Raw genomic sequence first — 15,539 nt, forward strand, 5'->3', positions numbered from 1 at the left:
CGCTGAGAGACTTAGAGGTCAGTCTGTTAAATAGTGAAACCTTATCTGGAAAAACAAAACAACAAAACCGGGCTGAAGTTGTAGTTCAGGTGGTAAAGTGCTTGTCTAACATGCACAAAATCCTGGGTTCCATCCCCAGCGCTGCCCATGCTGGGTGTAATGGTGCACGTCTGTAATCCCAGCACTCCAAAGACAGAGGCAGGAGAATCAGAAATTCAAGGTCATTTGTTACACAGTGAATCTGAGTATGCATGAAAAGGAAGGCGTGCACATATGCGCGCGCGCGCACGCGCGCACACACACACACACACACACACACACACACACTAGGACAAGCAGGAAGGAAGTGAAGTAGTGAAGTGAGGAAGGGATATTCATGACAGAGGCTGCCTTCTGCCCCGCCCGGAGCTACCCCTCAGCAGATGAAAGCATTCTTGAGTTCCTCCTGCCCTATCAGATGAAGCTCTCCCATGCATGCATGCATGCAGACAAAAACACTCGTGTTTGGAATCCTCCCTTCTTAGGAGCGCTCAGGGCATAGTTGCTAAGGGGCAACAGTTTTGATCCTGGGAGCAGAGAGCAAACCTTGGTGCTTTTTGTTTTGTTTTGTTTTGTTTTTGAGGTAGGGTCTCACTCTAGCCCAGGCTGACCTGGAATTTACTGTTAGTGTCAGGCTGGCCTCAAATTCACATTGATCTTTCTACCTCTGCCTCCTGAGTGCTGGGACTGAAGGCCCCAACACCTTGGTGCTTTTGTTAAAGACCATACACATGGGCTGGGGGGATGGCCCAGCAGGCAAGAGCATTTGCTAGATAAGCATGAGGCCTGAGAGGGCCTGAGACTACCTGAGTTCCATTCCCTAGCACCCATGTGGGGGGGGGGGGAAGGTTGGGGAGATGGCTCAGTGCTTAAGGGTGCTTGCTTGCAAAGCCTGATGGCCCAGGTTTGATTCCTCAGTACCCACATAAAGCCAGGTTCACAAAGTGGCACATTGTCTGAGTTTGTTTACAGTGGCAGGAAGCCCTGGTGCATTTATACTCTTATCTGTGTGCCTGCCTTTTTCTGTATCAAAAAAATAAAAAATATTTAAAATAAAAAAATGCTGAGGGGCTAGACAGATGGCATAGCAGTGAAGACGCTTGCCTGTGTGGTCTAGGCACCCAGGGTCAATTCCCCAGTGCCCACAGAAGCCAGATGCAGAGGGTGGCATGTGCCATCTGGAGTTCTTCTGTCGTGCCCATTCTACCTATCTGCCTCTTTCTCTGTCTCTCAAAACAATTAAGTAAGTAAATAAATAAAATGGGCCAGGCATGGTGGTGTATGGCTTTAATCCCCCCATGTGGGAGGCAGAGGTAGGAGGATTGCTTTGAGATTGAGGCCATTCTGAGACTACTGAGTGAGGCTAGAGTAAAACTCTGCCTTGAAAATAAATAAATAAATAAGTAAAATATTCTTTTAAAAAAGCTGGGTTTGGCCACACAACTCTGTGACCCCAATCCTGTGGGAGGCAAAGACTGGAGAACTGCTGGGGTTCACTGACCAATAAAATGACAGCTTCAGGTTGAGGGAGATGGAGAAGGGTACCTGACCTTCTCTGGAGTCTGCCCATGTGAATAAAGGACGTGTACACATGCTTGTGTACGCCACACATTCAGCACATACTCTACACAAACATGCATATGCAAAAGAAAGACATCTACACAAGTGGCCTGCATATGTGTCTGTGTTTGGCTGGGGGGGGGGGTCTGTGTTAAAATACGGTGGGTTTCACTCTGCTGTCGTTGTGGTGGTACTGTGTTTGTGAGGCCTCTGCGGCTTCTAGGTTTCTTTCAGCTTCAAAATTAGTGTGAAAAAGAAACCAAAATAAATATGATTTTTAAAATGTGCTCCACTGTCTCTGGTCCCCTCCCTCCGCCCACAGCCTATGGCCTAAGGGGCAGCACTCCCCGCAGGCTTGTGCCACTCTCTCCACTTGGCCTGGGGGGGGGGTGGCCTCCGTGCACGTATGATCTGTGCCCCACAGTCTTGCTGACCTGTCCCCTGCACTCTCCCACTGCCCCCTGTACACCAGCCTTGTTCCCAGGCCGCTGCATGTGGGCAGGCGCTTCCCGGAGTCTCGCTCACTCCCAGGACCCCCAGGCTCTGGCTGTGGTGGGGGTCAGGGTCACCCAAGTCTCAAACCAGGAGCAGGGGCTCAGGCAGTGCTCCTCTTCCCACTCCCAGGGACCTGCTTCCGCTCACCCTCACTGCTGTCCTGGCCAGGCCCTGCCCTTTCTTGACTACTGTCACAAGAGTCCTGTGGTGGTCCCTCGTCACACCTGTCTGCCCCACATCCAACCCCCGGCGCTTGTGCCTTTCCACCAGCCTCAGCCCCGCCTCCTGCAACTGGAGCTTTTCTTTCTTTCTTTTGGTTTTTCGAGGTAGGGTCTTGCTGACCTGGAATTCACTGTGTAGTCTCAAGGTGGCCTTGGACTCTCGGCGATCCTCCTACCTCTGCCTCCCGAGTGCTGGGGCGGTGGCCCGGCTCCTCCTGCTTCACTCTTGTGACGTGGGAAGAGGATGAGCAATGCCCCTGGTCCTGCGAGAGCTCTTCCATGCAGTTTCCCAAGTAACAGGTGGATGACTCCAGCGTCATCACTCAGGGCAGCTCCGCTCCGGACTGGACCAGAGCAGCGCTCGGGTCCTTGCTGATGGCGCGCTTGACTCTGCCGGGTAGCACGGGCTGGGACAGGCTGCGTAAACCAAACGCACGAGGGCTGCTTCCCACACTGCAGGCCTGTCGCGTTTGGCGCAGGTTGTCCTCACCACTGCCCAGTCAGAAGCCTCTCCCCAGTCTCTCTCCCAGGCCACAGACCAAAGAAAATCTTATTTATGAGAAAGAACTAGGCTGATAGAGAGAATGGGCCCGTCAGGCCCTCTAGCTACTGCAAATGAACTCCAGATGCATGTGTCCCCTTGTGCATCTGGCTTACATGGCTCCTGGGGAATCGAACTGGGGTCCTTAAGCTTCACAGGCAAACACCCTAACTGCTAATCCATTTCCCCAGCCCGACCAAAGCAAATCTTATGTGTGGGGCAGGGGAATGCAGTTCTGTCTTTTGCCTCAAAGCTGAGCCTAAGAAGTGTTAGTGGTCAGTATTCCAGAAGGGCACAGAAAGCTCAAAACAAAACAGAGTCCCTAACAGCTCCATAACCCAGTGCTTCCAGGAAACACTGGCTTTTTTTTTGAAGGGGGGGAGGGGGTTCCATTGTGTAGTTAGCCATGTGCAGTGTTAGTAATATGCAGGGTCACTGGGAAGTAGCTAAGAGCATGGGCGCTGTGGCAGCCACTCTTGTTTTCTGGGTCTCACCAGACTTGTAAGCTGTGTCTTAGTGTTGAAGAAACATCACATTGAGATTCAGGTCCACCATTCATTCATTCATTTTGAGGCACTGTCTGTATAGCCTAGAGTGGCCTTGAACTTGAGATCCTGTCTCAGCCTCTTGAATGCTCTGATTATAGGCCTGCACCACCAGACCCAGGAAATGAGTAGTTCTTAGACTTACTGGGGGCGGGGGAGGCTGAAGTGATTGCTTAGTGGTTAAGGTGCTTGCCTGAGAAGTATAAGGACCCAGTATCCACCTACATAAGCCAAATGCACAGAGTGGCGCACGTGTCTGGATGTTGCTTGCAGTGGCTGCAGGCCCTGGTGCTCCCATTCTCTGTCTGCTTCTTTCTCTCTCACATAAATAAATAAGTAAATAAATAAATAAGTAGGGCTAGGGTTAGAGCAATCCAATGTCCAGGCTTTATGTTTGAAAACTGAGGCCCAAGAAAGCCTGTCTCTCTGCATTCATTCTTTATTGTTTTATAATGTTATTTGCAAGGACAGAGAAAAAGAATATGAATGGCACACCAAGGCTTCTTGCCACTGTAAATGAACTCTAGACACATGTGCCACCATGTGCATCTGGCTCTACCTGGGTACTGTGGAATCAAACCCACGTTTCACAAACAAGCACCTCCAACCACTGAGCCACCTTCTCAGCAACCTCCCTCCACTTTTTTTTTTTGGCACTGCTCGGGACGAAGTCTCTCTAGACTTTGGATGGGCTCAGAGCCCCTAAACCAGTGGCTTTCAAGCTCTTGTTTCATGAGTATCACAGAATTTGTTTTTTGTTTTTCGAGGTAGGGTCTCACTCTGGTCCAAGCTGACCTGCAATTAAGTATGTAGTCTCAGAGTGGCCTCAAACACACAGCAATCCTCCTACCTCTACCTCCCAAGTGCTGGGATTAAAGGCATGCACCACCACGCCCAGCTTTATCACAGAATTTGATACAAACGTAGATACATATAAGGGTAAATTATGAAAGGTGGTGTTTTTTGTTTTTTTTTTTCCCCCAAGGTAGCGTCTCACTGTTCTCAGGCTAAACTGGAATTCACTACGTAGTCTTAGGGTGGCCCTGAACTCACAGCGATCCTCCTACCTCTGCCTCCCAAGTGCTGGGATTAAAGGTGTGTGCCACCACGCCCGGCATGAAAGATTTGTTTTATGCAAAGTAGGAATAAGAGAGAAGAAAAGCAGAAAAGCTTCCAAGCTGAGAGGGATCCCAAGAGGGTGAAGTGGGAAATCTAGAGACTGAACCAAGGGCGTTAGGCATGCTAGACAAGAACCCCACCACTGAGCTACAAGCATACCCCTAAAATGTGCTTTGTTGGTTTTTGTTTTGTTTTGTTTTGAGGTAGGGTCTCTCTCTAGCCCAGGCTGACCTGGAATTCACTATGTAGTCCCAGAGTGGCCTTGAACTTACAGCAATCCTACTATTTCTGCCTTCAGAGTGCTGAAATTAAAAGTTGTGTACCACATCTGACTATTTATTATGTATTTTTTTTTTTTTGTTATTTCTGTAATGGGGTGTTTGGAGCTCAGGAATGTCCTTGAACCCCAAATACAGGTTTGTTTCTAATTTTATTTTATTTTTTTATTGACAACTTCCATAATTGTAAACAGTATCCCATGGTAATTCCCTCCATCCCCCCCACCTTCCCCTTTGCAACTCTACTCTCCATCATATCCGCTTCCCCTCTCAATCATTCTCTCTTATTCTGATGTCATCATCTTTTCCTTCTATTATGATGGTCTTGTGTAGGTGGTGTCAGGTACTATACGAGGTTATGGATATCCAGGCCATTTTGTGCCTGGAGGGGTATGTTGTAAGGAGTCCTATCCTTCCTTTGGCTCTTACACTCTTTCTGTCACCTCTTCCGCAATGAACCTTGAGCCATGGAAGGTGTAATTGAGATATTTCATTGCTGAGCACTCCTCCGTCACTTCTTCTCAGCACCATGTGCCTTCTGAGTCATCCCAAGGTCACTGCCTTCTGAAAAGAGAAGGTTCTTTAACCAAAAGTGAGAGTAACATTAATATATGGGTATAAGAGAAGTGCTAACTGAGCAGTTTGGTGAGCATAGTATATACATTTAACCAGACAGCAACAGACCTTACACCCCTAGGGCTCATGACTACCCCTGTTGTAGGTTTTCAGTATCAAGAATATATTCCTTCCCCTGGAGTGGTCCTCCATTCAAATTAGAGAGCAATTGGTTTCCCTCATAACAACATGCCACTATTGCACCTGTTGGCTCATTTGGCCTAGCAGGCCAAATTTAAGGCTTGCAGTGTCCAATACTGAGTATCTTCACTGGTGATTTCTCTCTCCTGTTGAACTGCATGCAACGTAACCTTATCCAGCTGTCAGCTGGTCTACATGGAGGAGGTTTTCAGCTCAGCTCCAGCAGGATTTTTCAGTGACCCTGCAGCCCAAGTATGTGGAATCTTCAGCAGTGGGGTCTTGCTATCTATTCCTGGTGGGAAACCAAGAGCCTCAGCAATGGCCTATAATGTTTTGGGGCTATCAGTGACCTCTCTGGCCAACAACTCACTGGAAGGTATCCCATCCCTGGCACTGAAAATTTTCTACTAACAATCTATAACTTCTGGGTGTGCCATTGTCCAAAAAAGTTGGTTTCCATTTGACTTATTTATACCCTCTTAGATTTTGATTAGCCCTCCCTCCACCTTTCCTTTACTCAGTCTCTTCCTCTGACCTTACATAGGCCTTTTCACCACCATTAATCTGTTCTGCTACTTACATATACCCAATGCCATCATTTCTAATTTTAATCAAAGAATTGAATAAAAAGACTGAGTATAAGCCGGGCGTGGTGGCGCACACCTTTAATCCCAGCAGTCGGGAGGCAGAGGTAGGAGGATCGCCGTGAGTTCGAGGCCACCCTGAGACACGTAGTGAATTCCAGGTCAGCCTGAGCCAGAGTGAGACCCTACCTCGAAAACCCCCCCCCAAAAAAAAAGACTGAGTATAATTATAAAATTATTATATTTATTGAGGGAAGTACAGAGCCAGGGAAAGGCACCTACATGGCTAGAGATCCCACATGGGGGGCCTGGGAAAACCATGGAAAAAGAGAGTTCAAAGAACTCCTGCCATGTGGGGAGCTGGAGGGGGTAAAGATGCCTGTGTGGACAGTAAGGGCTAGGAGTCTCTTCCCTCTGCTCAGCCCAGGGAAAACACCTACAGCTGCAAGTACCCAAGTGGCCTGAGAGCCTGTCCTCCCCTTGCAAAGGTATTTATAACCTTATGGTGGTGGGCTGTCTTCTGACTCAGGTAACCCAGAGGGACAGCTGGTTGGTCAGGGCTAGGGGCTGTCTCAGGAAGAGGCTAGCCCTGACACCAAGTTCCAGGAGCTGAACTTCATCAACCACAATGTTTAAATCCTATGAAAGTCCTCCCTCCCAGGAGGGAGTCCTGGTTGTTTGGAGAAAAACAGGTCTAGGGAAATAGACAAGACATAATAAGAAGTCAGATCATCTTTGATTTCCAACAAGTGCAGACTTTCATGTCTCTTTTACTTTTAGGGGTCCAGTTATCATAACTGTACTCCCTCTCAGTGGGCTTCTGCCAGATGGGCATGTTACCCAGAGTGCAATGGGGGAAGGGCAGGCGTCTGGCTGGCAGGCTTCTTCCTCTTTCCAGACAGGAAGGAGACTTAGTCAGGGGTACTGGAGGCTGTGGGTGCTGCTCTTTCAGTGAAAAAGGTTACAAGGGGAAAGGGTAGTGGAGGAAACCATGCTTCTTAACGGGCAGTGGTGAGCTCAGAGTCCTTCCCATTCCTGCCTCCCAACTGCACTGCACCTACCAGTCTGAGGCAAGCCAATGCTTTCCATCCCCGAATCATAACACCAGTTGCCTGGTTCATATTCGAGACTGCCCAGACTTAAATACTTGTGTTAGTGACTAAGCAACGCATGCGCTTCACGGCAGGCTCCTGTGTAAATACACCTTGCAAAGATCATTTCCATTATTATTATTATTTATTATTATTGGTTTTTCGAGGTAGGGTCTCACTCTAGCTCAGGCTGACCTGGAATTCATCTTTCCCTTATTTTTAGCTGAAACTTCATATCTCAAGATAAGCTTGCCCGACAGAATCTGTCTGCCATTTTAATCTTATTTGTTCCAAGACTTCGAGCTTAACATGCTCCAAAAGTGTCTGCTATCTTTTCTTTTTAGATTTTTGACCGTGCATGACCAGAGCACGATCAGAAACTGGCCCACCGCTATACGAACATGTACAGGCCCCTGAAATTTTAAAACGTCTGTTTCCGGGCTGGGGAGATGGCTTGGCGGTTAAAGCACTTACCTGTAAAGCCAAAGGACCCATGTAAGGCAGATGCACAAGGGGTCGCACGCATCTGGAGTTCGTCTGCAGTACCTGGAGGCCCTGGGGCGCCCATTCCTTTTGGAAAATGACTTGTGCCTGCTGACGATAGTCAATATTCCTCTGCTCCTCCAGTGTCTTCGCTGTGTGTATTTTGGTTTCGGCTTTGCCCTTACTGAGATGCGAAGGCGATGGGGTCAGTTACACTTTGAAGAGCCCCAGTCATCTTTACTGATGTCCGGGTGACTTTGTCACACCACTCACGCAGGGCTAAGGCGCCACACCAAGCACCAAGAGCTCATGTTCCTTCCTTCGCCCCTGCACAGTTCTTGAGGGAAAGAGGGCATCCAGCCATGAACATCAGACGCATGGAAATGGATATGCCCAGGAAACGGCAAGGACTGGCAGGTTCACAGGCGGCCAGGAGCACAGGAGGCCACGGCGCCCACCGGGTCGGGGTGAACAAGCCTGACCGTGGCGTGGGGCTCCTGGGAGTCTGACCTCCCGAGCACGCCGTCGCCCCACGCCCAGCTCGCCCTTCTCCTCCACGCCCACCAGCCCTCCACGCGCCAGCGGCACCAGCGGCGCGTTGGGTACTCTGCGCTTGCGCCGTCGGAAAGGGGCGGGGCCTCCCGGCGTCCGTGTGAGTATCCGGGTCACCGGCGCCTAAGGACCAATGAGCGAAGGCTCCGCGAGTCAGGGGGCGTGGCATCATGGCCGCCCTCAGCGCGCCGCATCCGGCGCCTTGTGGACCTCGGGTGACCTGCGGGCGGGCGGCGGCGGACGCGTCCTCTTGGCCTCGTTAGCCCGGCCGTGGTCGGCCGCGGCAGCTCCGCTGGGCGGCGGCTGGAGAAGGAGTCATGGGGACGGTGCACGCCCGGGTGAGAGGCCCAGTGACCCGCCGGCAGGCCGGGGCGCGGCGGGGGACGCCCGGGGCGGAGAGAGGTGGCGGGTGGCCCCGAGCTGCGGGTGGGAAGGAGACGCCGGAGCACGGGCGGGACGCCCTGAAGGTCACTGGGCGAGTGGTGGCCCGGCGGGGACTTGGGGTTTTTCCCCGGTGACCTTAGCGCACGGCCTGCACCAGGCTGTTGTGAGTTCGGGGCAGTGTAAGCCTCGCTCACTTGTTTACTGATTGGCGGGCCGTGCGCTTGGCTCCGAGGAAGGTGCTAGGCGGCAGCAGTAAAGGAGCAGGCTGGAGAGAGGGCCCACACGTTAAAGGCCTTTGGCTTGCTTGCGAAGCCTCATGGTCTCGGCTTGATTTCCCCACCACCTACATAAAGCCAGATGTACAAAGTGGCACATGTGTCTTAAGAGATTGTCTGCAGTGGCAAAAAGCCCTGGCGTGCCCATGCTCTCCTTTCTCTCCTCCTTTCCGTCTCTTGAATAAATTTTTTAAAAATGTTTTTGTTTTTCGAGGTAGGGTCTTGCTCTAGCTCAGGCTGATCTGAAATTCACTGTGTAGTCCCAGGGTGGCCTCAAACTCAGGGCGATCCTCCTACCTCAGCCTCCCGAGTGCTGGAATAAAAGGTGTGCACCTCCACACCCGTCCAATTCCACCGCTCCCCCCCCCCCCCAGGTAGGGTCTTGCTCTACCCAGGCTGAGATGCAATTCACTTGTGTGGTCTCAGGGGGGCCCTCAAACTCTTGGTGATCCTCCTACTTCTGCCTCCCGAGTGCTGGGATTAAAGGCGTGCACCATCACGCCCGGCCCAAAAATTTAAAAAAAAATTTTTTATTAGAGAGAAATGCAGATAAAGAGCGCGCCAGGGCCTCTACCACTGCAAATGAACTCCCCATGCATGTGTCACTGTGCATCTGGCTTACATGGGTCCTAAGGAATCAAACATGGGTCCTGGGGAATCAAACCTGGGTCCTTAGGCTTTGCAGGCTAATGACTTAACTGCTAAGCCATTTTTCCAGCCCAGTTAAAAGCAAAAACCCTGAGGTGGGAGAAGTGTTCAGCAATTAAAAATGCTTACTTGCAAAGTCTGACTGTCTGGGTCCTCAGTGCCCACGTAAAGCCAGATACACAAAGTGGTGCGTGCATCTGGTGTTTGTTCACAGTGGCAGGAGACCCTGGTGTCCTGGTGTGCCCATACTTTTGCTTGCTTGCTTTTTTCTTTTTTTTTTTTTTTTTTTTTGAGGTAGGGTCTCACTCTAGCTAAGGCTGATCTGGAATTCAGTATATAGTCTCAGGGTGACCTCAAACTCATGCCAATCCTCCTACCTCTGCCTCCCAAGTGCTGGGTTAAAGGCGTGCACCACCATGCCCATCACCCGCCCCCCTGCTCTTTTTCTCTGTCTCTGTATTTCTCAGCTTGCAAATAAATAAAATATTAAAAAAATTTTAAAGCAAAAAACTTGGGCTGTAGAGATGGCTCAGCAGTTAAAAGGTACTTGCTTGCAAAGTCTGATGGTCTGGGTTCAAGTCCCTAGTATCCATAGACAGCCAGATGCACAAAGTGGTGCATGCATTTCGAGGTTTTTTACAGTGCCAAGAGGCCCTGCATGCCCATACTCTCTCTCTCTCTCTCCCTTTCAAATAAATAAGTATTTTTAAAAGCTCTTTGATATCAAAGAAGAAAAGCCAAACATATTAGTATATTGACTTCCTTTGATGGTAAATTTGCTACTCCTTTGATTAATATATTCACAGAAAAGTATTCAATTCCTTATGTTTACATCCCACTAGCCAGTGTTTCTCTATCATTTGATGTGGACTCCAGTAAGAAAACATTTGTTTTTCTATCTGGTTGTCATGCTCCTGTGAAACAAAACAGCACGAGACACTATAATCATTGTCTGCCGCGGAGTGCTGCATTTTCTGTTTGACTCTAGCTCCTCTGCTTTAAACATGCTGTTCAGAACTCACTGAGCTCTGGCTGGGGAGCTAGCTCAGTAGTTAAAGGCCCAAGGCTCTTGCTTGCAAGGCTTAGTGGCCTAGGTTTGATTCGCCAGGACCCACGTAAAGTTTGGTGCACAACATGGTGCTTGTCTGTAGAGTTTGTTTATAGCAGCAGGAGGTCCCGGTTCGCCATTCTCTCTCTCCCAAGTAAATGAATTATTTAATGCTAATAAAAAAGAACCCACTGAGTTTCTGTCCTGTCTGTCCACACTGCCATGCTCAGTACTAACACATGGGCTCCGTGATGGTACACTGATCTTCTTGAAGGTTGGAAGCTAGAACCAAATGCTTATTGTAATTCATCTTACCCAGTATTCATCCCATACCTGTCCCTGCAGACCCGGGCATGTAGCCGAGTGAGAATGAGGGTGTGTAAGGTGCCTGTTGTGAAGTGGGGTCTCACTGACAGGTGTGATCGATGGGTGACTCCGTTAGTGGAACAGGGACTTGAGGGCTTGAAGCTTTGGTCTGAGTGAAGCCATGGAGGCATCGTGTCGTGTTTGAAGTCTGCTCTGCAGGTTGGAGAAGGCAACTGGGCCTGGCAGGTGTTTGGTGAACTTTGTTTCATGCTTGGGCATTTCAGGACTGGTGGTGGAATTTTCCAGCATACTACAATGCAAATTTGTGCCTAAACAAAACACATTTGCTGAGTCTTGAGATTAAGAAGAATGAATATGGGGCTGGAGAGATGGCTTAGCGGTTAAGCGCTTGCCTGTGAAGCCTAAGGACCCCGGTTCGAGGCTCGATTCCCCAGGACCCACATTAGCCAGATGTACAAGGGGGCGCACGCATCTGGAGTTTGTTAGCAGTGGCTGGAAGCCCTGGCATGCCCATTCTCTCCCTCCCTCCCTCCCTCTCTCCCTCTCTCTCTCTGTCTCTTTCTTTCTCTGTCACACTCAAATAAATAAGTAAAAATGAACAACAAAAAAAAAAGAATGAATATGTACATGTATTCCAAAGTTGCTCACTTATCAAAAATTATTGACTTCATTTTTAAATTACTAACAAAAATGAAGGGACATTGGTGACATAAAATGGTATATTCTTAAATATTTATTTATTTATTGGCTGGCCTTAAACTCACTGGGATTAAAGTTGTGTGTCTCACCTTTTTTTTTTTGTTTGTTTGTTTGTTTTTCAAGGTAGGGTCTTGATCTAGCCTAGGCTGACCTGGAATTCATTATGTAGTCTCAGGGTAGCATTGAACTCACATCAATCATCCTACCTTTGCCTCTGAAAGTGCTGGGATTAAAGGCATGTGCTACCACACTCAGCCTGGCCTTTTTATTTATTTATTTTTGGTTATTAGTTTTTATTTTACTGTATTTTTTGTGTTTTTATTTTTGAAACAATTTTTTTTTTCGAGGTAGGGTCTCACTGTAGCCCAGGCTGACCTGGAATTTATTCTGCATTCTCAGGGTGGCCTCAAATTTATGGCGATCCTCCTACCTCTGCCTCCCAAGTGCTGGGATTAAAGGCGTGCACCACCACGCCCGGCTTTTTGTTGTTTTGTTTTTGAGATAGGGTCTCACTCTAGCTCAGGCTGACCTGGAACTCACTTTATAGTCCTAGGTTGGCCTCAAACTCATAGTGATTCTCCTACCTCTACCTCCTGAGTGCTGGGATTAAAGGTAAAATTTGGCCTGCTCCCTAGGACTTGGTGGCTTTGTTAAGTAAACGAAAAAAAAAAAAATTAAATCTACTCAGCATCTCACAAATATGTATTGAGTATTTTGTGCCAAGGCTGCTAAAAAAGAAATAAGAATTAAAGATTCGCCTCTGGGAAGGGCACAGATTTCTGTCATTGAGAGATGGCCCTGTAGACCAGATGTGACGCTGCCTGCCTGTAATCCCAGCGCTTGGAAAGTGTAGGCAGGAGGATCAGAAATTCAAGACCAATGTCAGATACCTAGTGAGACGCTGTCTCGTCTCAAAACACACGCACATCCCTATGAAGAAGGGAACGATTCTCCCAGAGTGCAAATGGCTCAGAGATAATATTTAGCCAGGTGTGGTGGCTTAAGGCCTCTAATTCTAGCACTCAGAAGCTGAGGCAAGAGGATTGATGGAAGTTCAAGGCTACTCCGGGATCCAGAATGAGACCCTGTCTTGACATCCCACTGCCCCCCCCTCAAAAAGCTATGCAGGGAGCCGACATGGGCTTATGGCAGAGCTGCTCGTGCTGTGTGGGGGTCTAGATGGATCCACGAAGGCCCTGGGAGGCCCCCAGCAGCAGAGTCTTTAGGGCTTGTGGGCGGCTGTGTGATACTGCCATGCCCCCTGCCTTCCCAGAGCCTGTGCTGGTGCAGGTGTGTGCTCATGGGGCCTGAGACCCCGCCCTTGGCACATGCAGATGCCAGTGCTTCTGTGTCAAATTGCCTGACTAGGAATTCGTGGAGCTGGGAAGTAGCCAGGTGGTGGTGAGCACAGGTGACCCAGCCTTGTCCGTCTGAGTCTACTTCCGGAGTGCCTGGGTATCCTTAGTTAAGCAGGTGCCCCAGTGACGTACGGGTGAGGACTCCTAGGCACAGACAGGTGATTGGAGAATGTTCTGTGCTTGTGCACGTGTAACGTGGGTATTTTGTAATTATGTTCTCGCATCTTCCCAGATGTGACCACCCAGGCCTGGTCCCTAGGGTGCTTATGAAGAAGTTGCTCTCGAGCTGGACAGATGGCTTAGTGGTTAAGGCACTTGCCTACAAAGCCTAACGAACCAGGTTCTGTTCCCCAGTACCCATGTACAGCCAGATGTGTCTGGAGTTTGTTTACAGTGGTCGGAGGCCCTGGTGTGCCCCTTCTCTTCTGCTCTCCCTTCTCCCCCCCTTTCTCCTCTCTACCTCTCTCTACTTGCAAATAAATAAATAAAAATATTTTTGAAAACCTTAATAAAAAGAAGTTGCTCTCATGATGATTGATTTAGAGGCAAGGTCTCACTGTGTAGTAGGCTGTTCTTGAGTTCACAGTCTCCTGCCTCAACTAGCTCAGTGTTGGGATTATAGCTTAGGTGCCCCCTTGCCTGGCTTTGCTTTTGGGTTTTGAGGAGTTGGCAATTCACAATCTAATTTAGGAGGAAGAGTCAGGAGGATTAGGAGCTCACGGGCACCTTTAGCTATATAGGAAGTTCAAGGCCAGCCTGGACTCTGTGAGTCATGGTCTCAGGAAACTCAAGAAAAGGAGGGAAAGGAAAAAGAAAAAAACCAAAAGGGCCACAGATTGCTTGGTGGTAGTGCTTTGACCACCAAAGTAGGCCTGAGGCCCTGGGTCAGTAATACACACCTGATTCAGGTTGTAGGCAGGTGCTGTTCTCTGGCCCATCTGCAGTTTCTTTTAGCCTTTGCTTTACTTACTGAAAATGCAATGATTATTTAGACCCCACCATGACTACGCCTGAGCAGTGAGTGACACCTGCCCTTCATTCCTGTCCTGTCCTGGTTCTGCCACACCCCCACGCCTGAGGACCAGCTGCACTGGGTTTTTCCAGAGCACCATCGGAAGGCGGAAGTCAGGAGTTTGCTTTATGCATTATCAGTACAAGCTTGCCTGCCAATACCCCCCCTCCCCCGCAGAGTCTGGAGCCGCTCCCGTCCAGTGGGCCTGACTTCGGAGCGCTGGGAGAAGAAGCCGAATTTGTAGAAGTTGAACCTGAAGCAAAGCAGGAAATTCTGGAAAACAAAGATGTGAGTTGTCTGTGGTGGGTCTTGTGGTTGTTAACAGAACATTCTCTTGGTAATCCCCTGGGAGCTGTAAATTAGGAGTTGCCCTGTCACCCGCTGCCCTGAGAGATGCCAACTTGCAGAGCCGCAGCTCCCAGTTTCTGAGTACATTTTCTGGTACATTTACTTCTATGGGCGGTTTAAGCAAACATTCGTGTTTCTTCTGTTAAAAAATAAGTTTTTCAGGGCTGGAGAGATGGTTAACAGTTAAAGGTTTTGCCTGCACAGCCTGCAGGCCCAGGTTCAGGTCCCAAGCATCCATGTTCATTAAGTCAGATGTACAAAGTGGCACATGCATCTGGTGTTCATTTGCAATGGCAAGAGACCCTGGTCTGCCAAAACTCATTCTTTTTCTCTCTCTACAAATAAAAGAAGTGAAAATTGAAAGTCAGCTGGGCGTGGTGGCGCACACCTTTAATCCCAGCACTTGGCAGGCAGAGGTAGGTGGATCGCTGTGAGTTTAAGGTCAGCCTAGGCTTGAGCGAGACCCTACCTTGATAAACAGCGTGTTTCAAAAATAGACAAATTATGCTTAAGATTTGCATTGTATGCACATATACACACAAGTATAAACTTAGTCATATATGCATACACACATGCAGGTTTGTTTGTGGGTTTTTTTGTAATGCTGGGTGTTGCACCTCAGACCCCATGGATTTGAGGCGTGTGCTCCACCACTGAGCTACAGCCTCCACCCTCGAGTCCATACTTCTGGTTCCTGCTCCTGAAAGAGTCATTCAGCCCGTCCCTGCTGTGTGACATCTCAGGGTCTTGAGTAGGATGCACTTAGTTACATTAGGGTCAGCCCATGTCAGGGTGGAGGCCTCGCTGCCTGATGGGGAACAAGACACACATGGTCCTGGGTCACCTGGTGGAGGCCCCGGAGCTGTGCATGGACAGTACAGACCTGGCAAAGGTTGTCTTACGTGATCGGATGGTTGAGAAGGTAAAGGATGCACTTGAGTGACCGTGGCACGAGTTCTGCATTCCTGTCCTTGCCTTGCTGTGTCAGGTAACTGTCGGGTCCTCATGTCACCTTCAGGTGGTTGTGCAGCACGTTCACTTTGATGGACTTGGAAGGACTAAGGATGACATCATCATCTGTGAAATTGGAGAGGTCTTTAAGGCCAAAAACCTCATTGAGGTAAGCTTGGGTTGCCGTGGTCTGCCCTTGGCTTTCCTTCCAGTCCCCGCTGAAGC

The 15,539-nt window shown here is 49.2% G+C and overlaps 1 protein-coding gene across 1 annotated transcript in view; it reads left to right on the top strand.

Annotated features, from left to right (window-relative positions):
- The first annotated feature begins 8,471 nt into the window (after positions 1-8,471).
- The window catches only part of Samm50 (SAMM50 sorting and assembly machinery component), a 28,875-nt gene continuing 21,807 nt past the window's right edge, over positions 8,472-15,539 (top strand). The window contains exons 1-3 of the mRNA XM_004650374.2: positions 8,472-8,602; positions 14,193-14,303; positions 15,382-15,483. Coding sequence (XP_004650431.1) covers positions 8,582-8,602; positions 14,193-14,303; positions 15,382-15,483 — 234 coding nt within the window. The 5' untranslated portion in view covers positions 8,472-8,581. The remainder of the gene's footprint in view (positions 8,603-14,192; positions 14,304-15,381; positions 15,484-15,539) is intronic.

The sequence above is a fragment of the Jaculus jaculus genome, chromosome 6 (genome assembly GCF_020740685.1).
Source record: "Jaculus jaculus isolate mJacJac1 chromosome 6, mJacJac1.mat.Y.cur, whole genome shotgun sequence".
Taxonomy (NCBI): Eukaryota; Metazoa; Chordata; class Mammalia; order Rodentia; family Dipodidae; genus Jaculus; species Jaculus jaculus.